The 20,335-nt window shown below is 44.4% G+C and overlaps 1 protein-coding gene and 1 long non-coding RNA gene across 4 annotated transcripts in view; both read right to left on the bottom strand.

Moving 5' to 3' along the window:
• Positions 1–1,140: 1,140 nt before the first annotated feature.
• nrg1 (neuregulin 1) overlaps positions 1,141–20,335 on the bottom strand; it is a 59,268-nt gene continuing 40,073 nt past the window's right edge. For all 3 annotated transcript variants that reach the window (XM_085167611.1, XM_085167609.1, XM_085167610.1), the window contains one exon: positions 1,141–3,035. In XM_085167611.1, the coding sequence (XP_085023737.1) occupies positions 2,414–3,035 (622 nt within the window). In that variant the 3' untranslated portion in view covers positions 1,141–2,413. The remainder of the gene's footprint in view (positions 3,036–20,335) is intronic.
• Positions 10,883–14,185, bottom strand: LOC146513845 (uncharacterized). The gene is made up of 2 exons (XR_014875229.1): positions 14,070–14,185; positions 10,883–12,887 (listed from the first exon to the last, which is right to left on the bottom strand). It is a non-coding gene; the product is annotated as an uncharacterized LOC146513845 (long non-coding RNA).

Below are 20,335 nucleotides of genomic sequence, written 5' to 3'. Positions count from 1 at the left end.
ATGAAAAAAATACATGTTTAATGGGTATCAAAGATACAAGTAAAATACAGAATTAAAACAAAATGGCATTGCTCAGCACATAGAATAACATGTATGTAAAAGGAGTACAAATTTGTGTTATTATTTATTTTCAGTGTAATATGCGGCCAGGACTTAATTTGAAGTTGTGTAGTCTAAACACTATAGTTACTGATAGCATTACTATAAGAAATTATTCACTAATCTGCCTGCTTTCCTGGGTTTTTGACTGCAAGTCCATTCTTTACATCACATCCACTTTCCCACAGTGTCAAACAACTCTGACAATACTGACATCATCACTCTAAGCTGGATAATTTTCTTGCCTGCCTGCTGCAAGACAATCAGCCTCTCTTATGTGTGCTTTAAATCTCACTGCTGTTTTGTCATTCTGTCTTTCAGACTCTCATATGTGCAACCAGACTCCTCCACATTTTCTTCCATTCAGAACCCACATCCAAGCCTTCATCCTCAATTCCACCACTGCCAGCATCTAGACACCAGGAGTCTTGTCCTAATTCCTATCATTGTTGGGACTTTGTTCTGCCATGAGCGGTCCAGAAGGTCTAATTACAAATAGCTTATAACTGAGAATTCATCTTCAGTTCTTTAAAATGATCAGTCCTTACCGAAAAAAACAAACTGATAAAAAGCCATAGATTTGACATATAAATCATGTTCATGTGTATGCTCAAATGTGAAATGTGTGTTTTATTTATTATTACAGCTGCACAAGACTTTCATTGTATCAATCAATAGTGAGACAGAACAACTGAAAGTTCTTTTTCAATCCCAAATGCTTTGACACTAACACACAAAACACATAATGTGATATTCAGTGAGAAACAACAATGCAGGAGATTTTCCTGATATATTTACATAAATTAAAGACACTCCCATTTCAAAACAATGTTCTCTGCGTTATGCTAAGCATTCAAGTGACAAAATGTGCAAGATATTTTTTTCTCTATGTACTAAGGTGTGCAGATGAAATGACTGTATATCTTGCATTGTTTATATCAAATCTGTTGTAATTAATTGTAATTGTATATCAAGACAGGTCATTTAAATTAAAAGGAAAAACCTGAACTTGACTCTTACAGCAAGAGGATAACAAGTTAATTTGGGGGGGGATTTCAATTTCGAATTTTTTTTCAGAAATATGGTTTAAATTAAAGGAAATTACCACAATTTATACATTCAGCACTTCTCTAAGATCCACAGTGCAATACAAGGCACTGGTTGGATTCACACAAGAACAAATCAGACATAGATCTTGTAGCTAATTTACTAAAAACTTTGTAGATATTGTTGATTTAAAGATACTATTAGAATTGCTGGTCTTCACACTAGTAGTCGTTGACTGTACCACCTTAACTGAGACAGTTTATACTTAGGCAGAACATCTGTCAGCATAGGAATAAATAAAACTTCTAAGGAGGATTATGGGGCATGTGAAAACCAGCATCCAGCTTAACCCATACCAGAAACCTTAGGATTATTAGGCCGCTACTCTTTAAGCATGAACATTGTTTAATTGTTATAACAATGCCATACAATTCAGTGAATACTTCTTAAACATAGAAATGGTCGAATGTAAATATCTAGCTCAATATAAATGTAAAAAAAACAAAAAACAAAAACAACTCTTTGTGTGTATCTTATGCACCTTGTTGAGGCAAACTTTAATGAATGTATATTTATCTCACAGCTACAATATTCATTCTCTGGCAGGTCATCCACAGTGTAGTCCAGTGATGAATAAAATTATTAAGATCTCTGACATTTTGATGGAATCCAGGTTATAAGCTTACTAATAATATATACCATAAGACTGTGATAAAAGTAGGACATCAGGTAGGAAAACCATCAATTCAAGTCAACTGCCTGCTCATTTTTTCATGACAGCATTTAAGAACATAGCATGCACTTTGAACCCATAACATTTGATTTCAAATATGTCAGTGGGTGCCCTAAAGTGCAAGATGTTAAAGGCAGACAACATAGAGCATCTGATTATTAACTTGAAGAATAAGAGGGTGATACATGGCCCAGTATGCAATATTACGGCCCCTTAAGCATACTAAACAGAAAGGCACCATTGATATTTGTCTGCACTGAAATATTCTTTTAACTATACTATGAACTGCTGCATACTAGCGTATGGCACTTTACCTACAAGACATGACCACATTTGTACTGTTTTTTTTTTATAAAACTTTATTTACTACATCTCTAAAATAAAAGTTTCATTCTTCATTTGTCTTTAAAAGTCTTTACACAGCAAATAAATTATGAGAATTTATCGAAAATAAAGGTTTAAAGATTGTTTATATTCTTCCTCCATGTGAAGTAATCTTAGCAATTTCTTTTCTTTCTTTTTTTTTTTTTTACTTTACGCAGCAATTAGATCTTGTTGGTTGATGAGGCTAGATGACTTCACTGGTAGGTCATCATTTGGTGATGCTGGGTTAGTCCTGCCGCTATCTACAGCCCTGAGTAAAAGGACTGTATTCCTGTCTGCACTTAGGAAGGGTATGTGTTCCCCCCGAGGCTCCTCTGTATCACTTACTAGCATGCTGTCACCATTTAACCTCAAATAATCAACCACATGGTCAGTGACACTATTGTTGCTGCAGTCACTTACATTGTTGTTTGTGTTAATTAATTTCACAGGTGCTATTGAAAACATATAGCTGGCAGCTCTGGTGTCCTGTATGGTTTGGTAGTCAGAATTCTCCATAGCAAACAGTGGACTAGATGGTAAGCTATCTGCCACATGGCCATGATTGTAGTGTGAAGAGGTTCTCTTTTGTACATCCCGGCTTGAGGACTTGTGCAGCTGATGCAGCAAAGGGCGCTCTTCCTCACCAGAGGGACTTAAAGTCACAGAGGGAACAGAGATAGCTAGGCTGGATATGGGGGCTGAAATCTCGGATGGAGGAGAGCCAGGGGTTGCAAGAGAGTTCTGCGACTCTGAAGTCAGCTGGATCAGGGTTGCCATCACTGGTACAAACCTAAAAAAAAAAAACACACATGTGAACAATAATTATACAACTGGGTCAGTAGCATTTCAATTCAACATCAGTATAACTTAACACACAACAAATAAATCACATTATTACTGGGTGTTAAATAAATTAACATGACATAATGATTTTCTAGTGTTGCTGACTAAAAGCACTTTTATACTTTAAGCTGCAAATTCAGTTAATTAAGCACTTTGATTTATTTACCTACAACACAGACACACACAAAAGAAGTTTGTTTTTTTTGTTTTTTTACAAATGATCTTAAGAAGACTGCTAGTCTATGGGCTCAAATTGTGGTCATAAATATTTTGTACTTGTAAATCAGTTTTGTACTTGTAAATCAGGATTTGCATGTGTAAAAAGAATTTGTGTGTGTGTAAAAAAGATTTGTATGTTTAAAAAGAATTTATGTGTGTGTAAAAAAGGTTTGTATGTGTAAAAAGAATTTATGTGTGTGTAAAAAAGAATTTATGTGTGTGTAAAAAAGATTTGTATGTGTAAAAAAGATTTGTGTGTGTGTAAAAAAGATTTGTGTGTGGACTTAGCCAAAAAAAGACCCCTGCAAGTTACAAGTACGAATTTTGACCCTATTTTTCTTCCTTTCATCTGATTGGTCAATGTCATGTCAATCACAAATGTAACAATACAATCAGAGAACAGATGGGTTTGGCTGTCGGAGGAGCGCTTTTTTTGAACTACAGGTCTTTGAAGGGAATAAATGCCCTTTTACATGCCAACCCAGCGTTTTCCTTCATCACCACGAAGGAAAACAGTCTGTGGTTGTCAGAGTTTGGTGATTTTTGTGTCACAGGTCTACGTGTTTAATACAGGGAAGTGTAGTGGAAGTCCTTTAATACAGGTGTGCATATCAGTGTGTGTGTGTGTGTGTGTGTGTGTGTCCAGAGTTCAGCTGAGACAGTGTCCTTCGCCCCGCCAGGCTAAGTAAACAGTCTTCCAGCCAACCCAGGTGGCCTTGCAGATCTTATCCGTGCTGCACTCAATGAGACCATTTTGAGAAACTCACGCCTCGTCCCATCATTTCAATCCCAGCGGGCAACGTTGTGGGGGTTTGAACAGCCGGTTCCGCTTCCTTAATTCTTTGATAAGCCCGGGCCAAGCCAGCTCCGATCAGCAAGAACCCTGTTATCATGGTACCGAATAGGTAAATATCTTCAGCAGTCAGGCTCACCCGAGCCCAGACTTCTCGTTGAGAAGGGGTGTCAATTGCATTCAGAGACCAGTTGATCAAATCCATAATTCCTCTTTTAGGTTTTAGAGAACAGACTGTGAGAGAGTATTCCAGGGAAAAGTAAGTAAAAACACAAGACAAGACAAGGACATAAGAAGCTAAGCAGGGAAGATAAGGGCAGGAGAGGAGAAAAGTGCGACCGCCTTCGCTGAGAGCCAAAAGAGATGTCCATCACAAGGACATTGGCTCGAGCGCGCTGTTGGGGAGAAGCCGGCCCAGACCTGTGTTCGGTCCAAGTACGTCACAGGGACAGCGGTTTGTGTACACTGTCGGAGTCCATTCCTATAGTGCACGGAGTGGCGCTGTTCGTTCCTTGGTCGGTAGAAGGCAAGGACCTCACGTGGGACGCCTCGTGTAGTAAAATGGGATCTAGATCCAGTAGAGCGGCAGAAGTTCCACCGGGCAGCCAGGGACAAAACTCAATATTTGACTGTATGGTTAAGAAATGGGGAATTGGGTGTATGAAATATGTTGTTAAGTGGCAAAAAGTAAACGGGTTTCCCGGGAAGGGATCGCTGAATGTTAACCAGTTAAAGAAAGTAGAGAAACAGTTGCGGGAGGAGGAAGCGAAATTATTGAAATAAGGGAAAGTTAACACTGTAGATTTGCGTAGGGTAAGCGATGAGAAGGAATGTTTGAAAAAGTGGATGATGGAAGCAGAAAGGAGGGAAAAGAAAGCAGCTCTGAAAGAGTTGCCTAGAGAAGTGCATGGAAGGGAGGCTGATGCAGATTCTGCCTCAGCGCCTCTTCCACCTCCGTATAACATGGAGAACAAAATATAATTTCCCTGTTCACACACTGTTTGTGCTTCTCCTTATGCCCTAGTACAAGCTGTTTTGCAGGGCCTGAAAGCCGATGCCGATCTGGATTCCTTGCCTGACCCTACGCTGGGGGTAAGACACCTGACCTACGAGCATGAAGAAAACCATGGATATTGTCAGGCTTACAAGCAAAGACAGGGCGAATCTGTGGATTATTTCATACTTCGTATGACAAATGTGTTTGAAGCTAATGGTGGAATACCAAAGGATGACATGACAGGCGTCACCGCCTCCACATGTGAGGACCATCTCTGCGGCCATATTTTACGGGGACTAAGATCAGATGTGGCAGACGAAGTAAGGTGTTCGCAAGTGGGGAGGGAAAATGAACCTCGACTAATGGAACTACGACGCCATGCTCAGAACCACCTTGACGAAAGGAAAGAGCAAGAAAGAGGAAAAACAGACCGGCAACCTCCACAACGCAGCCTTAACTCTGTAAAAGGCCACAGCGAACCCGCGGGGTGGCTTCCACTGTAAAGGCAGCTGGCGCGGCCGAGGCCGGGGGGAAGACGTGATCGACGACGCGATCAACAACGACAGCAGTGGTGAGGAGACCTAGATGCCTGCTTTTCCTGTGGTAAGCTTGGACACTGGAAGCGGAATTGCCCTAACCAAGGCTATCCAAGACGCGAACATCATCAACACTAAAACGACCAAGTGACCAGGGCCAGTGGTGGGTGCAGGCAGACTGAGACCGGAGGGAAAGGACGCCAGAGAACGCTTCAGGCTGTGGTTTGCCCACCTCATCAGAACAGGGAAATGAAAATCACACACACATACACACACACACTGATGTAGAAAGTGTTTTACACACAGACACACACACTTTAATACATCACTTTTGAGCATGTAGAACGGTTTCTGTGTCACCAGCTGGTACATATGTACATTTAAATAGCGCGCCTTATAAATCACTACCCTTGTATAAAATGTTAGTTTGTAATCAGGAAGTAGAATTTCTTGTAGATTCTGGGGCCACCCACTCTGTATTACGCTCAGATTCTCTCTCACCCCAGCCCGTGCTGGGTGAGAGGTTCACTCATTCTGTGTCCGCATCAGGAACCATACAGAGAGAAACTTTCACCATACCCCTGTGTTGTGTAGATGGACAGGGTAGAAAATTCACACACGGGTTTCTGTGGTCAGACCTGTGCCAGGTCAAGTTGCTTGCCAGAGATTTGATGTGCAAGCTGAAAATAAGTTAAATTTCCTGCTATAATAGCATTAAAATCACACAATCTGACTATGATTATATGATGGTGAAATATAGCCCCGTGACCCCGGCTTTCGCTTACGGGTGGAAGCTGGAGGAGGGACTGCTTGTTACAGAATTCATACAAGGGACTCGCAACTGCATGCCTCCAGACGTCTATTTTATGGCTTCCGGAGAGTTGAGTTGCATGTCTCACTTTTCTCTGCATGGTCCTGATGACAGTTATGAGGAAGAATGGTACAGAACCGAGAATGATTTGCTAACTGTGACATGTATGTTTTGGAGCTCCACATTTGGTGCACTTGCGATTCCTCTCACTGATGAGCAAAGAAACATGTTTGCTATGGATGCATCCGTCCCACATGTTTCCCTGGCAAAAGCTTACAGCTACCAGCGGGAAGACATGGGAGAATTTATGCACCGGTGCTACCGCGCCTGTGTTTGGGAGACTACAGATCACAAGAAAACAGTGTTGTTTTCTCGGGAAATAATAGCCTACAAGAAAACCGTGACTTATACAGTCCACTGTGTCCGCTCAGTTGAGCTTGTGGACATAGCTGTCTCACACTGTCTGCTTCAAACGACACCTCCTCTAAACTCCTCACACCCCCTGCTGACAGAGGTGCCTGATGGCTTGTGGGCCTCCTATATGTATGATGTAGGCTTATTAAAGATTGTGAGCAAGTGGTAATCACTCCAAAGTCCTCTTTTAGACCATGCCAAAGACAATATCCTCTGAAACAGGAAGCCAATGAGGGGATCACTCCTGTGTTTGAATCCCTATTAAAGGCTGGAGTAATTATTCCATGCCCTACATCTCCGGTTCGCACTCCACTATTCCCTGTGAAGAAAATCAGAAGACCAAAGCTGTAATCCCTAGAGCCCCTGTGGTTCCAAACCCCCACACCATTTTGTCCCAAATCCCATCTGATGCTATGTGGTTTACTGTTGCTGACCTGACTAACACATTCTTCTCTGTTCCAGTTCACCCAGATAGCCAGTTCTGGTTTGCCTTTAAGTTCCAGGGAAAGGCTTACACATTCACTCAGTTGTGTCAAGGCTACTGTGAGTCCCCCACAATTTACAATGCCGCCTTAAGAGACTCTCTGTCAGACTTGATTCTCTCCCAAGGCACAGTGTTACTGCAGTATGTCAATGATCTGCTACTGTGTGCACCCACACAAGAGCAGTACATTGCAGACTCTCTCGCGTTACTGACACATTTGCATCACAAGGGCCACAAAGCTAGTAAGTTAAAACTACAGTTTTGTAAAGAGCAAGTCATATTCTTAGGGCATGTGATTTCTTATAACTCTCATCAGATTTCCTCCAAGAGGGTGGAAGCTGTGATGACCATTCCAAAGCCTCTCACCAAAAAACAGATGATGTCATTTCTAGGAACCACATCATACTGTCGCAATTTCATTCCACACTACTCCTCTGTAGAAGCTTACTGCACTCATACATGTTACAAGCCTGTCAGCCAATGATCACATTTCTAGGACACCGGAGGCTGAAGCTGCTTTCACTACCTTGAAGAAGCTGCTGCAAACCGCGCCTGTTTTAGCGCTCCCAGACCCATCCAAACTATATACACAAATGGTGGATGAAAAGAATGGTTTCATGTCTTCTGTTCTTTTACAGCACCATGGTGATTCACTTCCCCGGTGGGTTATTACTCTTCGAAGCTTGACCCAGTGGCTGCGGGCCTGCCTGCATGCCTGCGAGCAGTAGCTGCGTGTGAAAAGGCCGTTCTCCCCTCACGTGACATCGTAGGGTACTCTCCTCTGACAGTGCAGGTACCCCATGCAGTTTATGTTATTTTGCTGGAGCAGAAAACTTCACACCTTTCTGCAGCTCACTGGCTCAAGTACTCTTCCATACTGCTTGACATGCCCACCATCACAGTGAAACGATGCACACCTAACCCAGCCACTCTTCTCCCCATGCGAGAGGATTGTGAGCCACACAGCTGCACTGCTGTATTGGGTGAAACTTGTACACCTCGGATTGACCTGTTAGATGTTCCCATCGAGAACTCTGACATTGTGTTATATGTAGATGGCTCCTCCTCACGCGATTCATGTGGAACTAACCGGGTGGGTTTTGCTGTGTGTTCTGATCATGCTACTCTCGTTTCAGGTTCATTGCCCAGACAATTCTCAGCACAGACTGCGGAACTTGTGGTGCTCACAGAAGCCTGTAAACTTGCGGAGGGTGAGTCGGCCACCATCTACACTGACTCTCGCTACGCGTTTAGTGTGGTACATGATTTTGGCGCCTTGTGGAGACACAGAAAGTTCCTGAAATCTGATGGGAAGCCCATCCTGAATGCTAACCAGGTAGCAGCACTGCTGGACGCCATCCTCCTACCTGCTCGCATTGCTGTACTGAAGTGTGCAGGTAAAACTGATTCTGTCTCCCGAGGAAATGCTGCCACCGATGCAGCCGCCAAAGCAGCCGCCGAAGGAGGCCTACCCTTCCAACTTGTCTTGGCACCGCTGCCCACACCTAGACTCGCTGATCTTCCTGCTGTACAGTCATTTGCCTCCCAGCCAGAGAAATCTGGCGCAAACATGGCTGCACACTGGTCGAATCTGTCTGGCGCTCCCCTGATGGCCGCCCATGTCTGCCTAAACACTTCTTCCCATGGTTTCTAAAATGGGCACATGGGTTAGACCATGTGTCTAAAGAGGGGATGCTACAAGCACTAACATCGCTATGGTTCACCAAAGGGTTTTCCACAGCAGCTGAGAGGTATTGCAAAAGGTGTCTCATTTGTGAGACCGACAATGTGGGTCTCACAGGTAAACACTGCACCCCCCCCCCCCCCCCCCCCAGATATGCCTTTTGACCATCTAATGATGGATTTCATTGAATTGACACCAGCCGAGGGAAAGAAGTATTGTCTGGTAGTAGTGGACATGTTCTCGTGGGTAGAAGCATTCCCCACTAAAAGTGCAGACAGCAGTGCAGTGGCAAAAGCCCTCCTGTCAGAAATCATTCCCGAGTGGGATATCCCAGGGAAAATCACAAGTGATAATGGCACTCACTTTGAACCAGACATTGAAGGAAATCAGCAAGCAACTAGGTTTCAAATCGCAAACACACTGTGCATATCACCCACAATCTGGAGGTGCGGTGGAGAGAATGAATGGCTCCTTAAAGTCCAAGCTGGTGAAGTGCTGTGAAGAAACTGGCCTCACGTGGCCAAAAGCACTTCCCCTCGTGCTGATGTACACACGGACCAAACCCCCAGTACACCTCAGCCCTTATGAGGTGTTATATGGACGACCTGCCAGAGTGGGGGCAGAACCCCCGAAATGGACAGGCATGTCCACAGAGTTGTGCAACAGCTAAATGATTGTGTACTGTCAAAATCTCTCCAGGACTCTCTCACAGGTACACAGAGCAGTGAAAGCAACCCTGCCCAGGCCAGCAGAAGGACCCCTGCACCCGTTCAAACCAGGGAACTGGGTGTTAGTGAAGGATTTCAGGAGGAGACACTGGAAGGCGAAGGGGTAGCTGGGCCCATTCCAAGTCCTACTGACCACACAAACAGCGGTGAAGGTTGGAGAACAAGTTACTTGGATCCACGCCAGCCACTGTAAGCTGTTTGGAGGAGAACCACCCGGAACGGAGGAACAACCGGACGAGACAAACGGGGCAGAATAATCCCCGCACCTCATTCAGGTAGTAGGCAGTCTACCCTCTACCTGCAATGATGCAACAAGCCAGGAAGCAGCTCATCACTGGGGTAGCCCTGATGCTCTTCAGTGGGCTGATGATTGCCCTCTGGAACCCATTTTCCAGGAGACCAAACTTCCCGGGACAATGCCACGACTCCAAAGAAGACTCCTATTATTTAATCATAGGAGTGGATCAGGCCGATGCAGACACAATGGGGATAATAAAGGTAAGACTACATCGTGCATTAAGCCCAAACCACAGTGTGACCCGTGCTAATGAAACGGAGGTCACCGCCACCATAGCCAAGCAAACATTCAGACCACTCGCGGACCCCTTTGCACTGACCGTGTATGTTATCCAGTCAAGCCAAATACTTGGCTCAAACTGTAAATTATACATTTTAAATTGTTATTGATCTCTTTACCCCTAGTCCTAAAGTGGATATTTATTTTCTTACTCTTCCTATATTTATTGTTTGTTTATTTGCACTGCTGTAACTGGAGCCTCGTCGTCTCGTCTCTCTATATACTGTACTGTATATAGCGAATATGAGAATAAAATTTACTTTGACTTCAGCACCAAGCAGGCGCTCGCGCTCACTTTTCGCATATAGAATTTCAAAAAAACATTGGTGCAAATTATAAGTCTGTATCATAATGTCTGGTGTTTTCGTGTTTGTTGGTTTGTTTTTATTTTGTTTTATTTTGCGAGTTGGTTATTAGATGCTGCTCCAGCCAGCCGGAGAAACCCCCGCCGCCCTGCCCTCTCCTCCCTGTGCCACAAGCAGCAGGCGCACCTCGCAAACGGAGGGCGCCCTTACTCCCAGCAAATGGGCGATAGAAAACCGATCGGTGCCTATTTTGCGAGTTGGTTATTAGATGCTGCTCCAGCCAGCTGGAGAAACCCCCGCCGCCCTGCCCTCTCCTCCCTGTGCCGCAAGCAGCAGGCGCACCTCGCAAATGGAGGGCGCCCTTACTCCCAGCAAATGGGCGATAAAAAAACCGATCGGTGCCTATGCCATTTCCAATATGCGCTGACTGATGTCGGGGCAGCATGAGTACAAGCAATTTTTTTTAAATTTATTTATTTTTTGCCGATGCCCGTGATGCCACCCCTACCACGATGCCGCCCCAGGCAACCGCCTGTGTCGCCCGTATCAAAAACCGCTACTGTAACTAGGTAACCACTGCTATTCTTGCTTCACCCAACAGGTCAAGGGTTCTGCTATGACAGTTGTCAGAGAAGAACCAGCATGATTTTGCAGTGGCAAAAATGGAATCTGTTGCATGTATGGTGATTAGCACCACTTTCAAACCAATACTCTAGTTTTCATTAAAGCACTGAGGGAGTAGCCACTTCCTAACCTCACTGGATACTCAAATTCTTTCTTTCATTTTATTGCTCTCCTTTTCTGTGTCTCAAGAAGAAAAACAAAAATAAACAAAAATGTTTTTAAAAATTACACAATCCTCTATTTTCCCTCAGCCAGTTTTTTTAAGCCATTCTTTTGGTTAAATAATTGGATACATTTTATAGACCTCTTTAATTTTTCTTCAATGCTTACAAGGGCAATGCTTACAATTTTTGTCAGTTTGCTTCTTTACATGACCCCAGTGGGTTTTAAATGAAAAAGTTAAGATGTTATTTTAATGCAGACCTTCAGCTTTAATTCAAGGGTTTTGAAAAGGTATTTCACTAATTGTTATAAAGTACTGAAATATTTAATAATAATACTATAAATTTCATATACATGGGCCCCATTCTTTTAGAGATAAAAGATGTGAGCAAGGGCGTAGATTTGGTTTTGGCATTGGTGGGGACAGATGATTCAACCACCGAACCCTGCCCTGTTTCTTTTTTTTTCCTTTTCGTCTTTGCTTCTTGATTAAAAAAAAAGGAGAAATATACTTCCTACATATGCTATTCTACATGCTTTTAAACCATTTAAAATTACAATTCATAGTTTTATATGTGAATTATACAATGTTAAGTTACTATTAAACAAATGAACAAGTATTTTATACTTTAGTTTACTTCAACCATATTCCATATAAATCAGATATCATACAAAAATAAAAATAGCTTAAAATACAGTCATGACAATAAAATAATATGACTTTAAGGACTTAACATTATTACTTCAGTTACATCAACATCTCTTATACATTAGCACTAAGGGAACACTGAATGACCTGGTGGTTTTTGTCCATAAAACTACTCATCTAAGATTACCACGAAGTAAAAGATCTCTCAGCAAAATGATGCAACATTTTAGGCACACTATTGCCCCTATCAAGTCAGTGAGCTGGTATGTTTTACTCTAAACATGAACTACTGTTACAGCAACAGACATGGACTACTGGTGTCCCACACAACTCAATGTCCACTATGTGAAGGAGCCACACACATGCCTTCTCCTCTCATTAACTGAGATGAACTGCTGGCATATTGGTTTTACATCTATACTGTCCAGTCTCTCCTGGTGGACATGGCAACACGTTATTCATGGTTACATACAATTTTAGACTGATGTGGGCCAAAGCCTAAAACGATGTGCCGGGAGTTTGCTGTTCTCTCCGGTTCAGATATTTGAAGTTTGCACAGCTACATTCTTGCCTGAAATTTTTTTAAAAGTTTATTTTGCAACCCAGAAAGAGTAATAAGAGGGGCACTGAAATTCAGGATTGTTCGAGAAAAAACGGGAGGGTTGGCATGTATTACCTTGCATAGCCTGTAACGTTATTATGATGGACAGATTTTATGAGTGAACTTGACTTTAAGTGACTTACAGGTTTCTTTGAAAAATACTTTCTTATATCCAGGTTCTTTTTGCTGCCATCCTCCTCTCCTCCTTGCAGGTCCTGGCAGTAGTGATGTGCGGATCGATCCTGAAATATCGATTCCTCTGATACCAATCATTTATGTTCTAGAATCGATTCTCACATTAAAATATCAATATTTTAGTAAATTAGGGTAAATTTGTAGTTTATCATTAACAGGAACACAGTGGAAAGAAACTATAACATTCGGATTGTCTACATTCAAAGGAACTATTTCCTCTTCCGCCTTTCATAGTCATTTGCGAAATAGGCTGTCTCGCAGCCCCTTGGCGTGCGCACTCACAACAATGGCTGAGCGTAATTGGAGTCATGTGCGAACCTATTTTACCTCCACAAAAACTGAGACGTGGTTTGCGATACATGTGGCAAAAATGTGAGGTGTTGTGGCCACACTAGGGAGACATTCAAAAAGGCTGTTGGGGGGGATAAATACATTTTATAGTGTTTATTTATCGGATGAAATACGTTAAATGTCCGGAAACAGCGGGGGTGTCCAAATTCAGAGGCTGCTTCCACCTGAGGACCCGGCCTTCGTGGTCGAGAAAGCCGGGTATACGTCACGATCTCCCTCGGTGGAGTGAAACTCTGCCGTCTGCTCCTTGCTGTCTAAAATATAACCGGGCGCTGACGTAAACTCTCCACCGTCTCACACTTTTGTTTAATCAGTTTTCTGTTTGACGTTTATTCAGCTGTGTGAAAACCCCAGAGGAGCCCTCCCGAGGGATTAATAAAGTTAAATTTAATTTAATCGAATCTGATAACTTTAATCTCAGCCAAACTGATTTACTCACGAACAAATAAAACACTGAAAAAGCCAAACAATAACATTTTTAAGTTATCTAAGTGACTTATATATCATGTTTAACCCGAGTAGCGAAAGACCTCGGGGATTTGAAGACGATGTGTCGGTCGGCTCAGATATTTGAAGTTTACACAGCTACATTCTCACCTGAAAATATGTTAAAAGTTTTTTTGCGACCCAGAAAGAGAAATAAGAGTAATATTAAAACTAAGCAGCTGCCGTCATTGTTGGAAACAAGTACTCTGATGTCCTGTAATCATTATGATGCTATAATTTGAGATACAAAAAATAAAATAAGTTTTTGTAGAAAGTATCGGTATCGGATCAGTATCGTCGATACCACCCTGAATATTACTTGGTATTGGATCGGAAAGGAAATCAGTGGTATCGCACATCACTACCTGGCAGCGCAGGATTGCCACTGCTAAAACTAAACAGAGCTCCCTGAAAGGCACAGCCAATCACATTGGCCATATTTGTCACATGACGTAGGACTCCAGTAGAGAACGTAATTTAACTCTTTCTGCACCGCTCGCTGAATGAGACGTTGACAGATCGCTTTTTTTTTTCTATCGGTTTTGTTTTTCTTTACTCGAAGAGATCAAATTATTGGTGGGGACAATTCAATAATCGCTGGATATTGGTGGGGACATGTCCCTTCCGTCCATGCCAAATCTACACAGCAAATTCAAAAGTGTTAAATGTTTTGGTGTTAGTAGTCTTAGAGTTAATTTACGGAGCCCCGCAGGGGACATGGGAGAAAAAAAAAATTAAGACGGACTTTTGCGAGATCCCGAGTTAGTTTTGCGAGATCTCACAAAAGTCCGTCTTAAATTTTTTTTTCTCCCATGTCCCCTGCGGGGCTCCGTATTAATTTTACTCTAAGTAGAGTCACATTCTTCTCCGTGAATCGCAACCTTATCGTGGTGGAGGGGTTTGTGTGTCCCAGGGATCCCAGGGGCTATGTTGTCTGGGGGCTTTTGCCCCCTGGTAGGGTCTCCCATGGCAAATTGGTCCTGGGTGAGGGACCAGACAAAGAGCGATTCAGAAGACCCCTATGAAAAAAACACAGAGGGAACAGTTTACCCTGCCCGGGATAGGGTTACCGGGGCCCCGCCCTGGAGCCAGGCCCGGAGAGGGTGCCCGAGGGCGAGCGTCTGGTGGCCGGGCCTTAGTCCATGGGGCCCGGCCGGGCACAGCCCGAAGAGGAGACATGGGCCCATCCTCCCGCAGGCCCACCACCCGCAGGAGGCGCCATAGGGGTCGGGTGCATTGTGTGCCGGGTGGCGGCCAGGAGCGGAGGCCCTGGCGGACTGACCCCCGGCTGCCAAGACTGGCAATAGGGACATGGAATGTCACCTCTCTGGTGGGGAAGGAGCCTGAGTTAGTGCGTGAGGTTGAGAGGTACCGGCTAGATATAGTCGGGCTCACCTCTACGCACGGCTTGGGCTCTGGAACCAGTCTCCTGGACAGGGGCTGGACTCTGTCTCAGTCTGGAGTTGCCCCTGGTGAGAGGCGGCGGGCTGGGGTGGGTATTCTAATATCCCCTCGGCTTGCTGCCGGTACGTTGGGGTTTTTCCCGGTGGACGAGAGGGTTTGTTCCCTGCGCCTTAGGGTCGGGGAACGGGTCCTGACTGTCATCTGCGCTTATGCGCCGAGTGGCAGTTCGGAGTACCCAGCCTTCTTAGAGTCCCTGGGGGGGGGGTGCTGGAAGGTGCTCCACCTGGAGACTCTGTTGTCCTGCTGGGAGACTTCAATGCTCACGTGGGTAACGACAGCGAGACCTGGAGGGGCGTGATTGGGAGGAACGGCCTCCCTGATCTGAACCCGAGCGGTGCTTTGTTATTGGACTTCTGTGCTAATCACAGTTTGGCCATAACGAACACCTTGTTCGAACATAAGAGTGTCCATAAGTGCACGTGGCACCAGGACGCTCTAGGCCGTAGGTCGATGATCGATTTTGTAATCGTATCACCAGACCTGCGACCATATGTTCTGGACACTCGGGTAAAGAGAGGGGCTGAGCTGTCAACTGATCACCACCTGGTGGTGAGTTGGATCAGGTGGCGGGGGAGGACGCTGGACAGACCTGGTGCACCTAAACGCGTAGTGAGGGTGTGCTGGGAACGACTAGCAGAGGCCCCAGTCCGCGAGATCTTCAACGCACACCTCCGGCAGAGCTTCAACAGCATTCCGAGGGAGGCGGGGGACATCGAGTCCGAATGGACCATGTTCAGCGCCTCCATTGCCGAAGCTGCTGCATTGAGCTGCGGCCGCAAGGTGGTTGGTGCCTGCCGTGGTGGTAATCCCCGAACCAAATGGTGGACACCAGAGGTGAAGGGAGCCACCAGGCTGAAGAAGGAGTCCTATCGGGCTTGGTTAGCCTGTGGGACTCCGGAGGCAGCCGACAGGTATCGACAGGCCAAGCGGAATGCGGCTCGGACAGTGGCTGAAGCAAAAACTCGGGTGTGGGAGGAGTTCGGAGAGGCCATGGAAAAAGACTTTCGGACTGCCTCGAAGAGGTTCTGGCAAACCGTCAGGCGTCTCAGGAGGGGAAAGCGGTGCTCTACCTGCACTGTGTATAGTGCTGGCGGAGCGCTGCTGACGTCGACTGAGAAAATTGTCAGGCGGTGGAAGGAATACTTCGAGGACCTCCTCAATCCCACTGACGCGTCTTCCAAGGAGGAAGCAGAGTCTGGGGATGAGGGGAATGACCCGCCAATTTCTGGGGGCGAGGTCACTGAGGCAGTTAAACAACTCCTTGGTGGCAGAGCCCCTGGTGTTGATGAGGTCCGCCCCGAGTTCCTGAAGGCTCTGGACGTTGTAGGGCTGTCCTGGCTGACACGCCTCTGCAATGTTGCGTGGAGATCAGGGGCAGCACCCGTGGATTGGCAGACCGGGGTGGTGGTCCCCATCTTTAAGAAGGGGGACCGGAGGGTGTGTTCCAACTACAGGGGGATCACACTCCTCAGCCTCCCCGGGAAAGTCTATGCCAGGGTGCTGGAAAGAAGAGTTCATCCGCTAGTCGAACCTCTGATGCAGGAGGAACAATGCGGTTTTCGTCCTGGTCGCGGAACACTGGACCAGCTCTTCATCCTCTCGAGGATACTTAAGGGTGCATGGGAGTTTGCCCAACCAGTCTACATGTGTTTTGTGGACTTGAAGAAGGCATTCGACCGTGTCCCTCGGGGTGTCCTGTGGGAGGTGTTGCGGGAGTATGGGGTGTCTGGCCCATTGCTACGGGCCATTCGATCCCTATACAACCGTTGCAAGAGCTTGGTTCGCATTGCCGGCAATAAGTCGGACTCGTTCCCGGTGGGTGATGGGCTCCGCCAGGGCTGCCCTTTGTCACCGGTTCTGTTCATAATTTTTATGGACAGGATTTCTAGGCACAGCCAAGTGGCGGAGGGCTTTCGCTTTGGTGGCCTCAGGATCTCATCTCTGATCTTTGCGGATGATGTGGTTCTGTTGGCTTCATCGGGTGAGGGCCTCCAGCTCACACTGGAGCGGTTCGCAGCCGAGTGTGAAGCAGCGGGAATGAGGATCAGCACCTCCAAATCTGAGGCCATGGTTCTCAGCCGGAAAAGGGTGGAGTGCCCACTCTGGGTCGGGGATGAGGTCCTGCCCCAAGTGGAGGAGTTCAAGTATCTCGGGGTCTTGTTCGCGAGTGATGGGAGAAGGGAGCCGGAGATCGACAGACGGATTGGGGCTGCAGCTGCAGTAATGCAGACGCTGCACCGGTCCGTCGTGGTGAAGAGGGAGCTGAGTGTAAAAGCGAAGCTCTCAATTTACCGGTCGATCTACGTCCCTACCCTCACCTATGGCCACGAGCTGTGGGTAGTGACCGAAAGAACGAGATCGCGGATACAAGCGGCGGAAATGAGCTTCCTCCGAAGGGTGGCTGGCATCTCCCTTAGAGATAGGGTGGGAAGTTCGGCCATCCGGGAGGGGCTCAGAGTAGAGCCGCAGCTGCTCCACATCGAAAGGAGCCAGCTGAGGTGGTTTGGGCATCTGGTAAGGATGCCCCCTGGGCGCCTCCTGGGTGAGGTGTTCCAGGCATGTCCCACCGGGAGGAGGCCCCGGGGCAGACCCAGGACACGCTGGAGAGATTATATCTCTCGGCTGGCCTGGGAACGCCTTGGTGTTCCCCCGGATGAGCTGGAGGAGGTGGCTGGGGAGAGGGAGGTCTGGGCCTCTTTGCTTAGGCTGCTGCCCCCGCGACCCGGCCCCGGATAAAGCGGATGAAGATGGATGGATGGATGGATAGAGTCACATTCTTTTAATGTAACTCTGAGGTGTAAAATGATAGTAGTTAAAATCGAGTGTTAAAAATGAGTGTTTCTATGTCAAATCTGGAGGTGTTACAATTGAAATATTAACTCTTGACCTCTTAACTCTGAACTCCTACAGGGGCTATGACACCAATAGAGTAAATTCACAGACTCCGCCCCCAGCACGGCTCGAAGCCGAAGTGAAGCCGTTTCAGAACATTTTGCTCTACATATTTGAGTTGTTTGCCATGCTTGGTAAGTCATTTTTTCAAAGATTGTTTCAATTATTATTATTAGCTTTTACTTCTGTGGCTCTTTGGAGTTGAGACAAAGCTGTGTGAAAGGCATTAGCCATGTTGCTCGGTGATAGCATAATATTCTGTTTTAGCTAGCTGAAAGGTATTGTTTGCGGGCAAATACCACAGCCTTGAAAAAAAGCTTGCATGTGAATTTTCAGTCAAACCTTTGGTCAAATGCACCTAAAACAATGTCTAGAATGTGAAATGTTGGTATAATGGTGCTACTTGAAGCCTGAAAACGATCTCCCAAAAAAAACCCAAACAAATAAAACGAGCAGACAGCAGTAGTAGATGTCCTGACTGGGTTCTACGTTAGCGTTTAGATCCCTCCAGAGTTTTGTGCACACGGTTTAGGTAAAAATGAAAAAGGTTGAGGTTTTACATTTAGTTCAGTATTACCTGTTGCCTGTGTCCTTGTCTTTTGGGAAAATACTTTACACAAGTAATGGCTCAAAAAGGATTCCTTTTTTGTTACTGTGCTGCAATTGTTTGTGCCATTAATTAGTGTCAACTAATTTTTATTCAGTCTCCACATAGGATATGCTTGTGAAGATGGAATATGGGGGAGAGCAGAAGTGCGTTGCAGTTCCACAAAGTGATGAATGACGGACATGTATATTGTATTTTGTATTTATTGAAATAAGTGATGAGAATGCTATTATTTGCATTTACCAGCTCACCTATGTCAGACCTTTTGATAAACAAAATTCTAATGAAAGTGAGAACATGTACACTGTTACATCTTTCAGAAAATGTTTTGAAATTGTGGTGCACAGTTCAGAATAAATGTTTTTCAAAAACCATTGCGTCTTTTTAGTAAATGTTTATTTCCAAGAGAAATTTCTAGACGTTCAGAACAGTAAAATTCCTGCTTTTTAGAATTAATTAGAAGATAACTCTTACGTAGGTTAACTAAAATACTCTTTGAGAGTTAATATATAAACTCTTAACACCTAGTTAGCATTAGTAAGTGTTAAATTATCAACTCCAGACAAATTTGGTGTTTAACACTAAATCAGAGTTAACGTACCAACTCTCCAAAAAGAGTTAAATTAACACTCTCTGGTGTGGACCCATATAGACACTTTAAAAGTGTTGAAATCAAATCTGACAGTGTTAATTTGGACATGCTGGATTTGCTGTGTACGCCCTTGGATGTGAGACATTGCAGAGAGCCTTTATAAAGACACATAAAAAATTCTCAAAAGTTATGTTAAAACTTGCATGTTAAAAAATACTTCTTTGTACATCCACAATATTCTTAATATAGTCTGGTTACAGAGTTTAAATTCCTCCCTCAGTGTTCCCTCTGTGTGATCCAACTTCTCTGGATATGCAAAGTACTGTGGTACAGGAATGACATTCCGACTTGCACCAAACACTTTTTTTTTTTTTTGTAACAGTGTAGATAGCAAAAACTTGTCAGATAAACAAGTCAACAGTCTGGCACTTCCTTAAAAAGCAGGAATCCACTGGCTAGCTCAGAATCACCAGAAGGCCTGGAAGACAACTAAAGTGGACGACTGTAGATTTTTTTCCATGATTAAGAAGTTTAGGGAAATTCCTTCACAACATCTTGCCAAGTCAAGAACATTTTTGACAATGTAGGTATATCGTCGAAGTCTGCAATCGCAAAATTCTTTCATGAATGTAAATACATGGGATTTTTACAATAATTTGCAAACTACTGCTTAGAGTACAAGTTCACAAAGTCAAAAAAATATCTCAAAGAAAAAAGTAAAATATAGTTGAGTCAGAATAATGATAAGATAACTATAGCTATGGTGAAGAAAAGTGGCAGCTCATGCACTTTTGTTTTTTTTTTTTTATTTCTTTTGTTTTATCTATAAAACTCAAACATGTGATATGATAATTCAATTTTATATATCTTAGATCTGCTGCACATTGTTAAAGATACTTCATTGAGGTAACATCATACAAAAATAAATAAATAAATCTTTCCTGCATCCATTTCAAATTAAGTCTTTCACTCAACAGAAACGCTGGCCTTTAGGTTTTGATTATGTCATATTTGTATGAACTTGCTGTACACAGATTTGAATGATGAAATATTAAAATATTTTGAATGATCTTTTA

Source organism: Neolamprologus multifasciatus, chromosome 7 (assembly GCF_963576455.1).
Source record: "Neolamprologus multifasciatus chromosome 7, fNeoMul1.2, whole genome shotgun sequence".
NCBI lineage: Eukaryota > Metazoa > Chordata > Actinopteri > Cichliformes > Cichlidae > Neolamprologus > Neolamprologus multifasciatus.
Note: the sequence above shows the minus strand (reverse complement) of the source record. Positions and strands in the feature narration are given on the sequence as shown.